Here is a 15,324-nt window from a genome sequence, read left to right as displayed (position 1 = left end):
CCGATCTTCAGCGAATCGCCTCCATCTCCAGTCTGCCTGAGCATCAATACCTCACTATACTGCATTCGACTATTACAAAGCTACCACATCTCCGATAGTGCGCGCGCGCCACGGAAGCTTCGAGAGAATGTCAAGATACTCAATCGACGTGGAAGACATGCCTTGTCCTACTACCTTCATCATCATCTCACCGTACATCATGCCGTCTACATACGATTCCCCGATTAGCTTGTAGCCGCCCTGATCAAGCGGCCGTAATACCACCGGCACCTTGCAACCCAGGAGTATGACGACTTTGTCTCCGGGCTCTATTGTGGAAGAACCGATTCCAAGATATCCTCCGCTTGTAGTGAATACGAACCGTTCGAAACAGGCTTGGCCAGCGCTATGCTCGAGAGCTGTCCAAAGAGGGTTAAATGATGCAGATGTAGAGTGGTCGTATTGTTCAGCTGCCAGTTCAGTCTCGACAAGATGCTGTAAATCCACCCCGCCAAATCTCAACTCGCGCATGCTGCGCCAGGCTCGTTCAAAGCCTGAAGCACGTGCGTAGAAGGATGCACGCCTTCGTTCCCAAGCCAAGCTCCAATGTGTTCTTCACAAGAGTGCCTTGCCAGGTGTGCAAGGAAGTCCATCGCCAGGCCGCTACCTTTCGCAGCTGGTCCCAGCGATGCCAAAACATTGGTAGCATTTGAGAAGATGTTTTACATGCGCACTACTTGGATGTTTCGTTCAGCCGTGTTGGACTGGTCTATACATAATGCATATACCCAAAGGCATTGTGAAACCTCGAGACGAACAGAACGCACTGCCATCGCCAGGTTATGGCAGAGGGATGTCTCGTGGCCATCGACGTCCACCAATTCATAGAGGTCGCCATTGCTGTGATCATTACCGTCCGACCTGGAAGTCCAGTTACACGATATTGCTGCGTAAGGGACCTGCGGAATGCACAATTTCGTGTGGAAGATCTGAAATCTGAGGGGTGCTGACAACGATGTTGCAGGTAGAAGTGTTAGTATGCGGAATTCATCCTCTGATAAAGGCCTGAACACCAGCTGCGAGGACATGATGGCTGCTGAGTATGCAACATGCTATATGGAAAGTGGAAAAGAGCGTCGCTGCTGAGGGTACAGCACTGAGAAACTGGGTTTTGAGGGCTACATATCATACGTAACTTCGCGAACGTGACACCTGCGCAACTTCACAGGGCTACTTCCTCTTTCGTGACACCTGCACCAGCAATCGCGGTTAGCGTGTCACTAGCGCGAACCCTTGTTCGCGTTACTCAACACCCGTTGTCCCAATGCTTTATACGTAGCCACATTCGGCAACTTGTCGTCTAGCCCAAGCAACAACGATGGGGGACGCGGCCTCGCTCAGTGACAACAAGCCCACGCTCGAGGCCGCTGAGGCGGACTTTGACAGGTCAGTGACGAGAATTTCGAGACAACTCTTGACTAATGCTCACGTCTTGTAGGTCTCCCGCAGAAGAAATCTTCCGACGCAAACTTGATCCATTGGAAGAAAAAGTCGCGAAGCTGAGGACCAGGCGAACAGACGTGGGCAGCGAATGTGACCAGCTCAGCCGCTTCATCGCTAAGAAGCTATGTCGTACCTTCGCCGACAAGTTTTACGTCACCCTACCGTGCGAGCTCCGCGAGATGGTCTACGACTACGTCTGGGATTGGACCATGCTCTGCCTCACCTTCGACGACGTGACTCTGTACGGAAACAGTTCGGACAATTCACTTGAGTCTCCTCCATCCTCACAGGACAGCCATCAGCAACGGAAGGGGACCAAAGTCGTGCCTTGAGCCATACCTTGCACGCAAGACAACTGTCGTTGCTTCGATTGGTGGGAACTTCCGTGCTGGGCGCACCATGAGTGCGTCGGGATGTACGTCGCTACTGAGGTTGTCAAAGCCTACTATCGCAGCACCCGATCTCTTTCCGTAGAGCCTGACCACCTTGAAGATCTCACTGACCTGGTGTATCGAGATCACTTCCACCTGGGTGTCAAGCCTCTCGATCACATCCGGCGCCTTGAAATTCCCTTACGTCAAGACGTTCTCATCGGACGAGGCGAGCAGACAAGATGCAAACTCCAGAGTACGGAAGGCCTGGAAACTTTTCGGTACCATCTTGAAGTGCTCTTGAACGTGCGAGTCAAGAAGGGGTTTCAACTGACGATCCTACTCACATGGCATGCCTTTCACATCTACTGTATGCCAGCTCTGGAGCGATCACGCGCAGTAGTTAACAAGTCGCTCACGGAAGATGCCAAAGTAAGTGTACTTGCTTGGGACATTGAAGGGCTCGAGGAATATGACGTCTCGGACTACTACACGCTCTCATCGGTCGACTGGCAGAAAAAGTGGATTTGGAAGGTGCAGAAAGACCATCGCCGTAAAGGCCACTTCTCAGGCTATGATGATTTTGGGACATTCCCTAGTGGGTTCTCAATGTTCGAGGACTTGACAGATGATGCAGAAAAGGCTGCAGAACGAGAAGAGTGGGAAGACGACCAGGACAAGGTGTTTTTGGAAGCTCTGGCGGGCTTAGAGGGTCCAACCAGGACCGTTCCCGTGTCCTACCCCTTTTCCAATTTACAACTCTGATACAGAGGACGTTCTCTGATATCCTCGCGAGTATTCTACATCAGAGCCTCGGACACGTCTACGCCGACGAACGTAGTCCGGGAAGCCCGAGCATGAACTCTACTGCCTGTATCTTAGACAGAACAGAAGGGCGCGTGACGGCGCTCCAAGTATTAGCGGCAATGGTATTCAAGGTCATATAACACTCAGTGGCTATGACTTGCTTCAATAATCCCGTGATATACACGAAGGATACTTGCACGGTATCTGCATCCCTCATGCAAATAGTGACGCAACTTCTCGTGCAACTCCAGTGACTATGAAAGGTAATAACAGTGACAGCGTGATAAGGTCTTGAGATGGGTCAAGAAAATACTAGTGCTCTTGGGTATCAGTCGATCGATGAGGCAAACCCATTATTGAACTGGATGTTCGAAGAGGATCATTTCAGCTTAAATATAGATCGAGCTGACGATCCCAGCTACCCATCCCTATCATACACACACAAAATACCTCTCCTGCAATACGTCGTGCAACCTCCCAAACACACCCCCATGCCATTCTTTGAAATCCTCCCATTCCTCCTTTGGCATGCACTTCGCCATCATGTTTAACCACCCACCCACAATTAAATCCGCATAGTTCGCCTTTTCGCCCTCCAAAAAGGGGCCCCCCTCGTTTACCACAAAGAAGTCTGCTAGTGACTTCAGCGCCGCCTTGAACGCCACCTTGAGCTGTTCCCTAGCCTCACCCTGAACAAATACACTATCCCAAGACTCCAAATGCGCTCGCTTACACATTTGCGCCTTTACGGCCTCTGCAGTCTCAGGATTAAACGGCATGTACTGCGAGACAAGGATGACATGCGCAGAAAACGTTGCATCGACATGCGTGTTGAACTTTGCATACGCCTCATTCTTCGCACCCTCGTTTAGCGTCAGAGGCGCAAAGAACATGGTATCTTTATTCGGGCTCTCATAATCCAGTCCTGTGCCCTTGGAGTCCTTTGGAAAGAGACAGCCGCCAGAATCTGGAAACGTGTCTTCGAGGTAATTTGCAATGTCGAAACTGTCCCCAATGATCTTGTTGGAGGAAGAGTCTTGCAGCATGGGTAGGGTGTTGTAGTCTGAGCCATCGTCTAACTTGCGTGTGGCTGGACAATTGAGCCCCTTGCGGACGGTGGTGATGTCTAATAAGTCGACCCATGTTGTTTTAAAGGGAACTTTCTTGAAGCTAAGGGCTAGACGGGCTTTGGAGGGATTGGGTGCGTAAGAGCGAGGTTGTATTGGTGAGGAGATGTCATAGAAGACGAGGGGCTTTGAGTCTGTCATTTTGAAGGCGGAAGTAGTGAGTGAATCCGTAATGTTGGCTTGTTCTGAAAACGAGCGAGCGGAACAATGAGTGTGAGCCTGAAAGTCGTGGTAATTGCAGCGAAACCATCGTGGCTGATGTACATTTATGTATGTAAGATATCAAGAGCTTGGCGCGTTGAGGGGCGAGGCTGAGATTTGGGACTGGTAGCGACTTGGGGTTGCGCTTGCTGCTGCGTTTTGCCAAATCAGTCTAGAGGTGTATGAGCCATTCTGACGCATATTGCTTTTTGCAGCCAGCCAGTAGTCGTGGCATCGAGTTGATGGAAGATAAACATGGCCCCCTGTGGAAACGACGTGACTACTAGTGGAGAATTTATTCGCAAACCCGCAACCTCAGATTATTTGGGTTGTGTTGGTAGCTCTTAACGTGTGCAGAGAGTAAAGCGCACGGGCCAGACGCTAGTGGTCAGTGGGGAAGGAAGGATGTCGCTATTACTCGGACACCTCACGCGTCAAACCTCTTCTTCGCAAGGCTTCACGCGTCTGTATTCGACGGGTTTTACGTTTCAGTGAACAAATGTCCGTTCATGGTCGTTTGCACGGCGTGTAATGGAGGCTGTTTGCAAGGCAGACCAAATTCACGCGTGTAACGATGACTAACACAGCTATTGGACAGACTCGGCACCGGTCTCGTCCTAGTCTTGTCCTCGTCATAGGTCAACGGACTGCTCACACGCGCAATGAATCTCGCATTCCATACGGGTGCAATGCATCAAGCGAGGGTATATATGCCGGCGCCTTCTGACCAGCGGCATACTAGACGACCAAATGCATAATGGCAGCTACACAGCGCGTAGATGCTCTCGACTTCCTGGACGTTGCGCACGATGACGAGCTTCCGGGCTACGGCGAGGCTGAGACGGCTCCAGCCTACGATGACGGCGCATACGACGGGCCCCTTGTTACCTACCATCTTCGCCAGTATGACCGCAAGATACAGATGCTCGCTGCCTACAATGGGCCGCTCGCCTCTTCGTACAGAATCACAACGAACAGCTTCCGTGTCTTCTCGAAGAAGCCGGAGATGGAGGTGCTGCATACGTCGCAGGATATGCGCCAGCGCAATATAGCTGCCCTTTCGTATGACAACGACGGAGGGTTCCCCTGGCGGCCGCGCGCGCATTTTGACTATGCTTCGGAGGACGGGTTGCGTACAAAGTACAAGATGGAGTCGCTGAACTTTGAAGACTGGAGTCTCACGGTTGGAAACAAGACATACGTCTGGGTACTCGAGATGCGACCGATCGCATTGGGTGTGTACGAGAAAGGCTCTAGCAAGGTCATTGCGCGCTTTACGTTTTCAGACAAAGGTGTGTTGGCTCTTAGAGGCGCTGAGGTCGGTGAGATGACTGTGTTTCGCGATGGGCTGACACTGGCGCCGGGTGGGATTGACAAAGTCATCTGTGGCACCATAGTTGTCCTCACCTTCTTCAAAAGAATGGGCAGGAACTATACGAATCCGAAGATGGATGGGTTGGCGAGGGTAGGCTCTGTGACAGGAGGCACGCCGCTGCCGTCGTTGCATAGGGGCTCGACAGCAGGCTATTCAACCGTGGGCAACTGGGCAGGATAATATATGTAGTTGATGATTGGGTACAACGAAGACATATCGCGAGACGTGAAACATGCAAAAGTTCACATTGCTATGCTTATGCCACGTGTGGAAGGGCCGAGAAGGTAGCTAAAGACTAGAGGGTTGTCGATCCGGGGCATCGTCTACCAGGCGGGTGGTTTGGGTGTCATGAGACTGACTAGAAAGGCGACTTGACAGCGCACTACTCGAGACAGCGGCGCGGACCGTTTGAACGACTGTCAGCAAGCACCTAGCAGCCGTTGAGAAGTTGGTGTTGCACACGTCTTTCTTTTTTTTATTTTGGTCATGCAAGTGCATGCCAGTCTTGCCCCGGCGGCAAGACAGGACACAAGGCCGACTAGGGTGAAAGTCTGGATCGCAACGGATCCAGTTAATCTGCCGATCAAAAGAGCAAGTGGAGACGGGGCCCGTTCAAGACGACAAGGCCATCCCCGCTTGCCAAGTGGCCTGAACTCGTGTTTGCTGGTGGAGAGCGAGCCGGACAAGACGCACACAACACGCTTGGTGCTGCAGCGCAACAAAATGAGGACAGGTGTGGCTCGTCGGCATTGCGCGGTCAGATTGCACTCTCTTCTCGGCCAGGTAATTTGCTCAGTCCATGCCGCGGAATGCTGGCAAGGCGTGGCGAACCCAAGGCAGCGCGCGAGCCTAGAGCTGTCAGCCCATGTTCAGCGGTTGACGGCTCTAACCCAAAGGGAACTCATGCCAATCTCTCCCCGGGAGGTCCGCCCTCCATCCTTTTCCATCACAGTGGACGCGACGTGCGCTGAGTCTCTTGCTACTCATCCGCACCTTAGTCCGCCCGCCAGAGCACACCGGCTCGTCCTCTCTTTTCGCGCACGCAAGAATCGTACGGTACCTGCTGCCAAAAGCAAAATATACCCTGTAGAACCTAAAGCCGAACCTGTCTTGCTGCTTCGGGCGTAGTAGCCTCTGCCGTGCTTTCACTCCACCTCGCCTGCCCTCTGCGACTCGCACCCCAGATTGCATCGAGATCTGCCTCTGATCGTCCACAACACCCAAGCGAAAACTCCGTCGCCGCCGCCCACTGCGAGGAATGGGATACGCACATCCTACACACTCCACCGACAACTCCCGTCGTTCGCGTCTGTCACCTCGCCGGTACCGCTAGGATAGCTGACTGAGATCCGCCCCGACTGCGCTTTCTCTCGCTTTCTCCGGGCTGCGTTGCTCCCCTCAACAGCACGTCCGACGTGTAGCCTGCGACGCCTCGCAGGGTTATGGTCAAGATGCGGATTCCCATCCGTGAGCAGTTGGGATGTCTGGTTCTGCTGGCTTCCATGATAGGCCTGGCTGTGATAGCTGTCGCAACATGGGTACCTACCAACGCTGTATATTCGTCCGTACCAGTACTAACTCTGCCAGCTCACCAACCACAACTTCGTCTTGAATATACGGTAAATCTTGCCATTTCACACCACCGACGCGCCGTACTAATCCTCCGCTTAGGTCGACTCGTCTCACGCTGACAGCCTCTCTTAAAGCCGCCCAACTGTCGTCGAACCTGGCTCTCATGCAAATCCTCACTCAACAGGCTGCCAACCGTCTCTCTCCACAGTCTGCCCTCAACCGATACTACGGTGGAAATTTATCGGATGAAAACTGGTCCCGGGTCGAGGAGGACTATGATGCCATTTTCTCCGGTGACATGCGGACCCGTGTGGCTATCCAAGCCCAGATATACCCCTTCAACTCCTCCGAGCGCTCTATATTCAGTCGGACTGCATACAGCATGATGGACGTTGTGCTGCCCATACTCAAGCCCGACGGACAGAATGCAACACTAGGCGACACCGAGTACGGTTTCATCCCAGAGCTCTATCCCAAGTTCACTGTAGAGACCATACCATACAATGACACTGTCAACACGTACAAGGCACACTACGAAGGCAGAACTATCGACAACACCAGCTACCTCTTTTCCGGCCCATACCGCGTCAACGAAACACTCAGCCTAGTGTCAATTACCACTCCCATCATCAATAACACGTCCAACATTGATACTCTTGGATGGCTGACGGCTGTCTTGGATGCATCGCTCATCACCAATGTTGTCAACGCCATGGAGGGCCTCGACGAGAGCGGTCTTACCCTGCTTTTCGGCCCGAACAATGCCACCAATGCTTTCCCTGCCGAGTACCTGTACGATGCTGCAAACCCTAGCGCTCCCGAGGACGTACAGGTGCGCTATCTTGCCCCGCCAACGCAGCGATCAAAAGTGCAGAGGCATGGCCAATACGATACTGCTCTCGATCCACCGCCATTTTCCTGGACCAAGTATCCCGCCATACGCAAGGGCTTCACCAAGCCCACTGGTGCCACCAACAACGCTGGAAGCATCATCTCTACCAGCAATGAGGATGGCGACAATGTTGCCGTTGGATACGCTGTCATCAATAGTCCTATGGTCGACTGGATGGTTGTGGTAGAGCAAACCCATGATGAAGTCTGGGGACCCATCTACCACCTACGCAATGTCATCATCGCATGTGTGTTCGGCACATTGGGTGCCATGTTACTCCTCACGTTTCCTGTAGCACATTTCTCCAGCCAGCCGATCCGAAGACTCCGAGACGCGACCAAGAAAACCGTAGCGCCCCACATGTTTGAGGACGATGATTTCAGCTCGCAAAACGATGGTCCCAATGACAGTTCGGAAGACGGGGCTCTTGCCCGTAAAGAAGGCTTCTTTGGCCAGATCGTTCATTATCGGAGGAATGCAAAACTCAACCGTGCAGAGAAGAAGGAAGCAGCGAGGCGGAGGCAGTTCCGCATTCCAGGCAAGGTCAAGGACCGCAAGCACTTCATCCACGACGAACTCACCGACTTAACGACCACCTTCAACGAGATGACGGACGAGCTGATGATGCAGTACGAGAAACTGGAGGAGAGGGTAGCACAAAGAACGGCTGAGCTCGAACAGAGCAAGAAGGCGGCTGAAGCGGCCAACGAAAGCAAGACCTTGTTCATCGCAAACATCTCGCACGAGTTGAAGACGCCGCTGAACGGTATCTTGGGCATGTGCGCTGTGTGCATGTCGGAAGACGACCCAATCAAGTTAAGACGATCGTTAGGCATCATCTACAAGAGCGGAGACTTGCTACTCAACCTACTCACAGATCTCTTGACGTTCAGCAAAAACCAGGTTGGTCAGCAACTAAGTCTAGATGAGAAGGAATTCCGGTTACGCGATATCAGCTCGCAAGTCTTGGCCATTTTCGAAAAGCAGGCAAGAGAGGGCGGTATCAAGCTCGCCGTCGAATTCGAGGGACCATATGAGAATAATCTGGACGACAACGGACGACCCAACGAACTACGCGATCTCGGACCTTTCGGACTAGGCCGTCTCAAGGACATGGTCTTGTACGGTGATCAACATCGGATACTCCAAGTTGTTATCAACTTGGTATCGAACAGTCTCAAGTTCACTCCACAAGGCGGTTCTGTTACGCTTACCATCCGTTGCCCTGGAGAGGCCCACATGTCTGACAGTCGCAAAGCCTCCCTACAATCACGACAAAGCTCTACACGCAACTCAAAAACTCGCATGAGAGCCTCTGCGTCTGAGGTAGGATCCGTTTCGGTTGCCACACCACCAGACCACAACTACGGCACTGCCAATGTCATCAACGTCATGGGCAAAGGAGACGCGTTCGCCCGCTACATGGCACAAGAGCGAGCTGCGACACCACCGCCCGGAAGATGGTTGTCTTTCGAATTCGAGGTGGAAGATACTGGTCCAGGTATACCTGACAATCTACACTCCAAGATTTTCGAGCCTTTTGTTCAAGGTGATCTGGGGCTTAGCAAGAAGTTTGGAGGCACAGGCCTTGGTTTGAGTATCTGTTCGCAACTTGCTGGGTTGATGAAGGGTACAATTGGTCTCAAGAGTGAGGTCGGACACGGAAGTGTGTTTACCATGGTAATACCGTTGAAGCATCTCACCAGTCGGGCCGACAGTACAGCAAGCTCAAGAAACGTGAACCTGGAAACCGGGACACCGCGCCGGAGTCTGTCGATCGACGAGCCGCAGCGAGGCCGCTCACATGATGACGCGCTTTCGGCCCGCTCGATACAATCCGCTACAAGTGGTCCGATCGTCGCTGGGAACACCGTTGCTACTGCTCCACAAGGGCCGGTGGCATTCGACACCGACAATCAACCCCGTCTTGTTGGTCTCAGTCAGCCTTTCTTCGCTTCGAACGCGCCACTAGAATCGCCAAACTCGCAGGTCGCGGCTATGAAGCGGGTGGAAGCCGAAGCAACAAAACGAGGAGACAAAGTCAAGGTGCTCGTCGCTGAGGACAACAAGACTAATCAAGAGGTCGTACTGCGCATGTTGAAGCTGGAAGATGTGTACGATGTGACTGTCGCGAAGGACGGCCAGGAAGCACTCGACAAGGTCATGGAGAGTATGGAACGTCAAGCTCCATACAATCTCATCTTCATGGACGTCCAAATGCCCAACCTGGATGGTCTGCAATCAACGCGACTCATCCGACAGTCCGGCTTCTCAGCTCCCATCGTCGCTCTGACAGCGTACGCGGAGGAGAGCAATGTGAAGGTGTGTAACCCATGATCCCATTCCGACTACCCATATGCTAACATGTCACAGGAATGCCTCGACTCAGGCATGGACTTCTTCCTCTCGAAACCGATTCGCCGGCCCGCCCTCAAACACGTCCTCAAAACATACTGCCCCACGATTCCGGAAGAGGATTCGGATACAACGCCGCCTGGTTCCGCGAAACTGGGCCCCAAAACAAACGGTGCAGTGGTAGTCCCAGCTCCTGGAGCGAACACTACAGCACCTTTTACCATTGTATCTGGGACGAGCACAAGCGAGAATCGTCGTGCGGATGAATCGCCTGCTGTATCGCCTATGACTTCGCCGCCCGCTGCGTAGCGACAGTGACATCTGCCGTCTCCACAACGCTTTCTGATCTTTCCCAACTCTGTCTACGAAGTTCCTTGTTAATGTCCTACGCACGATACCACCTAATCGCTACTTTTCTAATCCTGTCTTTTGATACAACGGTTTTCTGTTTCTACTTTTATTCCTGTTTTTGCAAAGCAGCAACTGTACATAGCAAGCATGGCGCTGGTGGGACATGGAAGTTCAGCTTCCCTTTTTTCTTTATCTCTTTTTGAATCACAAAACATTTGGGTGCGCGTTTTGGCGTCTTCTTCCTCTCGATCTTGAATCTAGGAGGCTTCGGTATCTGGGTCATCTTGGGGGGGAATGTTTTCTTGGTGTTGATGTTAGAGAAGATGGGATGTCTTCGGGGAATTTTCATCACTAAGCAACAAAATATCTAGGAAGGGACTGGGATGAATCAACTGATCTTGCAGTGCTGTCTTGGCTGCTGCGTACCACACAAGTTGTGTCTTTCTTCGTCTCTCTGCTGTGATCTACTCAACCCCGCCTCCCCTTCCCTCCCAAGGTTCTCCACCTCCACCAACCTAAAATAAAAAAAAGTCGAGCAAAAATCCAAACAAAAAAACATATAACAGCGGGGATTCGCTAGTGGTCACCCACCTAACTACTAATCCGCCGGTACACTGCTTGTATATGGCTGAGCGGACGGGAAGCCTAATTTCCAGTGTCCTATGGTCGTATGTGAAAGGACACAAAATTTTCTCCATAATATCTTCGGATAAAGAGGATCGATGAAGAAACGAACGGAATCTTTGAGACAGATCTTGTATCATGTCTAGGGTATTATATTTTGGACAGTGAGTGACAGGTGGACGATCTAGAGTACTGCACAAACCGAGTAAGAGCCCAGCTGCCCGCTTCGACGGGCTGACTAGTCGACGATCATCCAAGCTTCCTATTCGAGGACAATATCCTCACGCAAAAGACCCATCTTCAGCGCCTCACCATGCATGACCCCATACACAAACGACTCTCCTACAAGACGATAATGACCATTGGGCAAAGGCCGCAACACAAAAGGAAGACCACCACGGTACAACACCCAGACCTCATCACCTACACGCAACGATCTCGCTCCAGTGCCCATGAAGCCTCGGCGTGTCTTGAAGAGTCTCCGCTGCCGCCCTCCACTCTGATCAAGCTCGTGTTGCAGCTGTGCGAGCCCGATTGGCGAGTACGTGCCATTGAACATACTCTCCACGACCGTAGTCAGGCGCTTAGTGTACGAGCTCAGTTTGTATTGTGAGTCTGGAGGTTCAAGCTCGAAGAGCTTGCGCCAATTAGGATATATGAAATCTGATAGTGGAGAATGATGGGGTTGGAATTCATCAGCGCTGGACCATGGTGTCAAGCGATGTCTGATTTGGAGGTTGAGAATGTAGTCGATGAACAGCAAGCCCGTTTCCGATGGAGATGGGTATGTGTGGTTGTAGATGTCGGTAGTCAGTGTCCGCCATAGTACCTCGACACGCGATGGTGTCTTGCCAGTTGCACCGGGGTCTGGATAAGGAGAGTCGAGAGAAAGAGCTAGATTCACGATGCTTGCCCATCCTGCAGAAGGGTCTTCTGATTCGTCGATAAGTAGTGAAGTCTGATCAATATGGTCTAGTTGTATCCCTTGGACCCGAAGTAATCCCTTCCTCATGTTTGTTACAGCTGGACGCCAATGGCGGCTACCAGCAGCTGCCCAGTGTGCGGGACCACGGTAGCGGAGCGGATATGGTTGGGGCGATACACTGAGATCAGGCACCCAGGACGGTAGATTAGATATCTGTCTTTGTGAAGCGTCTTCCACGTGCGATAGCCAGGAAAGATTCTTATAGGAAGACATAAGAACGGTTGCGGTTTCGGTGTAGACTTCTTGCACACTGAGATTATAGTCTGGGATAAGCGCATTTGGCTGCGTACGGAAGGGTGATAGGCTCTTATTGGCAAGGCCGAGGAAAGCATAGACCTTGTCCCTTGGGTCTGAGGATTCGGCAAAGCGATGCTTGTCTAGGAGGTTTCGAAGAGATGAGTGGCTGACCACTTGGCCGTTCGTCTCGGCCAATAACGATGCAGTCAGTCGAGTGGAGTTAAGATTCAGAGGGCTGATTCCGACTTCAAGTTTCGACTTGAGGACTTGCCTGTAGATACCGGGCTGTTTCCGCAACTCTTTCACGTGCCTCAGCTTCTCTGAACGCAGATGATGATACCATCGCGTAATCTTGACAAAAGACAGTGTTTTGGCTAGAAGTTCCCAGGGAAATACCTTGCTACCACAAACCACCAGGGCTGTCTTGCCAAGCGCGATTTCTTGAATGACCTGGAGGAGTCAGCTATACGTCGTACAGGTATACGCTTGTTGCGGGCTTACCCAAGCCCTCTTGAACCATGGGCGATTAATTAGGACTATGAAACCTAGCCAGTTATAGAAGGTGAGTCTAGTAGCAAAGACCAACGGACTCTCTTCTGGATTATAAAATGAGGTGTACGGCACTAGCGGCCATTTTCCCTCAGGAGTCGCCGATATCCTCTGCATCGTGGTAAGAGCGTCCTGTGTGTATTGGTCCTCTTTGCCTAACCAGACTACAACACCATCTGCTTTTTTGAAGACGTCGGCCATGCTGGCAACTTGCGCATTTCTTTCTTCAATGTTTGTCTGGTTCACACACAAAAAGTCTATCCAGTAGTAGGTGGGTGTTTTCGGCATGTGCGGCATGTTGACTGCATTGCTGAGCATGAGGAGTGCATCCCGAAGATTGCTATTGACCTTGACAAGGCGATCATCGCAGATGATGGTGTGTTGACGGGCCGAGTTCACTCTTGTAGTCAACAGAGACTTTGGACCCGTCCCTCCATGTGTTGATGTTGGTGGAATAGAGGTACGCGAACTTCCCCATGTGTAAGACAGGGCTTTAAAGGAAGGTGCGTCTTCCAGCTCAGTCGTCTTCAGGGAACAACGTATGACGCCATTGCTTGCAGTTGGTAAGAGCTCCAACAGACGTATGCAAGTGGGCGAAGGTAGACTTTGATATTGGTAGCGTTTGAGGTTGTAGGCTATAGGCAGCTTCGCAGCCTGAGTAACGCGAGCATAGCGTACGAGTCTGCGCAGCCTCATGAGTGGATCGAGTAGCTTCAGAGTGCATTGTGCATTGGTGCGTCACTAGAGGTCAGTGCGGGTGGGGTTGCAAGGTGGGGAGCGACGAACGTCATTCGCCAGTTTGCGTCCATGATCACTCAGCTTCAACCAGCAGGCACCATGATGCATGTGATTTCATGATTCGCTACTGACTGCAGAGGTCGTCAGAAGTTGCTACATGGTAGATAAGAGGTCTTGCAACACGTCGAGGCTGCTGCGAATTCGGAAACCGAACAAACAACCCTTTCTTAGGTGAGAAGAACCCACGCGGATGACGCGAATTCATTCCATGTCTGCTTCAGTTTCAAAGCTAGGGGCATCTTCTTGCTTCGAGTTTATTTTGTGAAGCTTGAGTTGCGGCTTCATCGCAGCTTCCTGTGTTGACGGAGCTGGCTTGTTCTAGTGGCATTCACATGCCAGGTCAACAGAATATACACCTGTGCAGACAGCCAATCATGCAAAAATGCTCAAGACTCAGCATCAGCGACACGCAATAGCAAATCCAGGCATCATGGCGGCATCTTGGAAACTCGAAGTCGAGATCAATCACATGCTTTCTGCACGTGCTTTCCGCATTCAACGTTCTCGTACCTCCTCCGTAGTCTTGACGTTTCAGGTCAACCAGGGTAGAGGAGCCACCGTCAAAACATCGGCATCATCTTTGCAGGCGAACGATGCCGGCACCAGACCTGCCAAAAGCAGTCGTCGGAAGTCCGCGGTCCTAACCATGCAAGACACAAAACAGCCTTACGATCCCTACCAGGCCGGAGCTGGTACTATAAATCTAACAAGCTATATGTGATAATAACCGTAGAGGACACGGCAATATTGCGCAGACAACGGAGCATGGTTACTCTCCGTGTCCCAAGGATTGTATAAACTTTGTCTTATGACGATCCAAGAATAGACCGCATGTGTTGGGATTGTGATGCTCAAGGATATCGACATGCTGCTCGTTTTTGGTGCTGATGAAAGGTATCAACTTCATCTGGGCATACGTAGTGGTATTGCGCAAGTATGTCTCAATTGCTGGCATACTTCGATTGGCTGCAGCGGTGTTCTAGTATCAATGCGTTGCGTTGCGGTGACCGTTCAAGGAGAGCTTGAAATCTTGTATGGAACCTGTTGGGCCTGCCCCGTCATGGTCCGACATCACTGGTCAATTGCTGATGGGGACGTTTCAGCTACCGGTGAAGTCAAATGCGCAGCACCATATATTGGTAATGTTGCTCGGAATGTATTGCTGTATGCTGGCAATGCGCAACCAGCCAGCGCAATCACGACGGAAACGGGAATCGCGGGGAGAGACGGGCAGGATGCGACATCGATGACCAACACACATGATAGCAAGTTTGATCGTATGTGCACTAGTGGACGGGACACAACCGCGGCGCGAGACTCGCCTGAATGGGCCCGATGCCGATGCCAGCGGGTGCTTGATTTTGACAGGCCGGTAACACTCGCACTGATGACTCAAAAGAGCATCGAACCTGTCATGTTTTCCTGGTTGGGCGCTACCAACGTGGTCTGATTCCGTCACTCCCGCTGTCAGTAACGTAGCTGTCAAAATGCCGTCCTTCATCGCTTCTGCTAGCACCCGCATGTAATACAACGGCAGCCCACGTTCCTGGACCGTCTGCTGTATGACTCTTGCATCGACTAGGGCGGAAAAGCTTGCT

At 51.9% G+C, this 15,324-nt stretch overlaps 8 protein-coding genes across 8 annotated transcripts; 6 read left to right on the top strand and 2 right to left on the bottom strand.

Annotated features, from left to right (window-relative positions):
* Positions 1-1,357: 1,357 nt before the first annotated feature.
* Positions 1,358-1,814, top strand: CC77DRAFT_1066162 (hypothetical protein; the record flags this gene model as incomplete). The annotated part of the gene is made up of 2 exons (XM_018528876.1): positions 1,358-1,425; positions 1,478-1,814. The coding sequence occupies 2 exons, from the start codon at positions 1,358-1,360 to the stop codon at positions 1,812-1,814; spliced, it is 405 nt and encodes a 134-aa protein (XP_018380689.1).
* An 81-nt stretch (positions 1,815-1,895) lies between these two features.
* CC77DRAFT_1066161 (hypothetical protein) lies at positions 1,896-2,618 on the top strand (the record flags this gene model as incomplete). Its single annotated transcript, XM_018528875.1, has 1 exon — positions 1,896-2,618. The coding sequence occupies one exon, from the start codon at positions 1,896-1,898 to the stop codon at positions 2,616-2,618; it is 723 nt and encodes a 240-aa protein (XP_018380688.1).
* Positions 2,619-3,091: 473 nt separating this feature from the next.
* CC77DRAFT_999494 (hypothetical protein) lies at positions 3,092-3,928 on the bottom strand (the record flags this gene model as incomplete). The annotated part of the gene is made up of 1 exon (XM_018536564.1): positions 3,092-3,928. The coding sequence occupies one exon, from the start codon at positions 3,926-3,928 to the stop codon at positions 3,092-3,094; it is 837 nt and encodes a 278-aa protein (XP_018380687.1).
* A 403-nt stretch (positions 3,929-4,331) lies between these two features.
* CC77DRAFT_1025024 (hypothetical protein) lies at positions 4,332-5,621 on the top strand. The gene has a single exon (XM_018525989.1). It carries the CDS (start codon positions 4,746-4,748, stop codon positions 5,541-5,543), a length of 798 nt encoding a protein of 265 aa, XP_018380686.1. The 5' UTR covers positions 4,332-4,745; the 3' UTR covers positions 5,544-5,621.
* CC77DRAFT_455932 (hypothetical protein) lies at positions 5,579-6,648 on the top strand. The gene is made up of 2 exons (XM_018531769.1): positions 5,579-5,769; positions 5,826-6,648. The coding sequence occupies exon 2, from the start codon at positions 5,850-5,852 to the stop codon at positions 6,489-6,491; it is 642 nt and encodes a 213-aa protein (XP_018380685.1). The 5' UTR covers positions 5,579-5,769; positions 5,826-5,849; the 3' UTR covers positions 6,492-6,648.
* Positions 6,649-6,814: 166 nt separating this feature from the next.
* CC77DRAFT_946700 (hypothetical protein) lies at positions 6,815-10,491 on the top strand (the record flags this gene model as incomplete). Its single annotated transcript, XM_018535099.1, has 4 exons — positions 6,815-6,901; positions 6,951-6,982; positions 7,035-10,149; positions 10,201-10,491. 4 exons carry the CDS (start codon positions 6,815-6,817, stop codon positions 10,489-10,491), a joined length of 3,525 nt encoding a protein of 1,174 aa, XP_018380684.1.
* Positions 10,492-11,419: 928 nt separating this feature from the next.
* CC77DRAFT_1035002 (hypothetical protein) lies at positions 11,420-13,624 on the bottom strand (the record flags this gene model as incomplete). Its single annotated transcript, XM_018526912.1, has 2 exons — positions 11,420-12,829; positions 12,881-13,624. 2 exons carry the CDS (start codon positions 13,622-13,624, stop codon positions 11,420-11,422), a joined length of 2,154 nt encoding a protein of 717 aa, XP_018380683.1.
* Positions 13,625-14,108: 484 nt separating this feature from the next.
* CC77DRAFT_1013214 (hypothetical protein) lies at positions 14,109-15,176 on the top strand (the record flags this gene model as incomplete). Its single annotated transcript, XM_018523818.1, has 2 exons — positions 14,109-14,418; positions 14,710-15,176. The coding sequence occupies 2 exons, from the start codon at positions 14,109-14,111 to the stop codon at positions 15,174-15,176; spliced, it is 777 nt and encodes a 258-aa protein (XP_018380682.1).
* Positions 15,177-15,324: the final 148 nt, after the last annotated feature.

This window comes from Alternaria alternata, assembly GCF_001642055.1.
Source record: "Alternaria alternata strain SRC1lrK2f unplaced genomic scaffold CC77scaffold_26, whole genome shotgun sequence".
Classification (NCBI taxonomy): domain Eukaryota; kingdom Fungi; phylum Ascomycota; class Dothideomycetes; order Pleosporales; family Pleosporaceae; genus Alternaria; species Alternaria alternata.
This window is presented reverse-complemented; position numbering and strand designations above follow the sequence as displayed.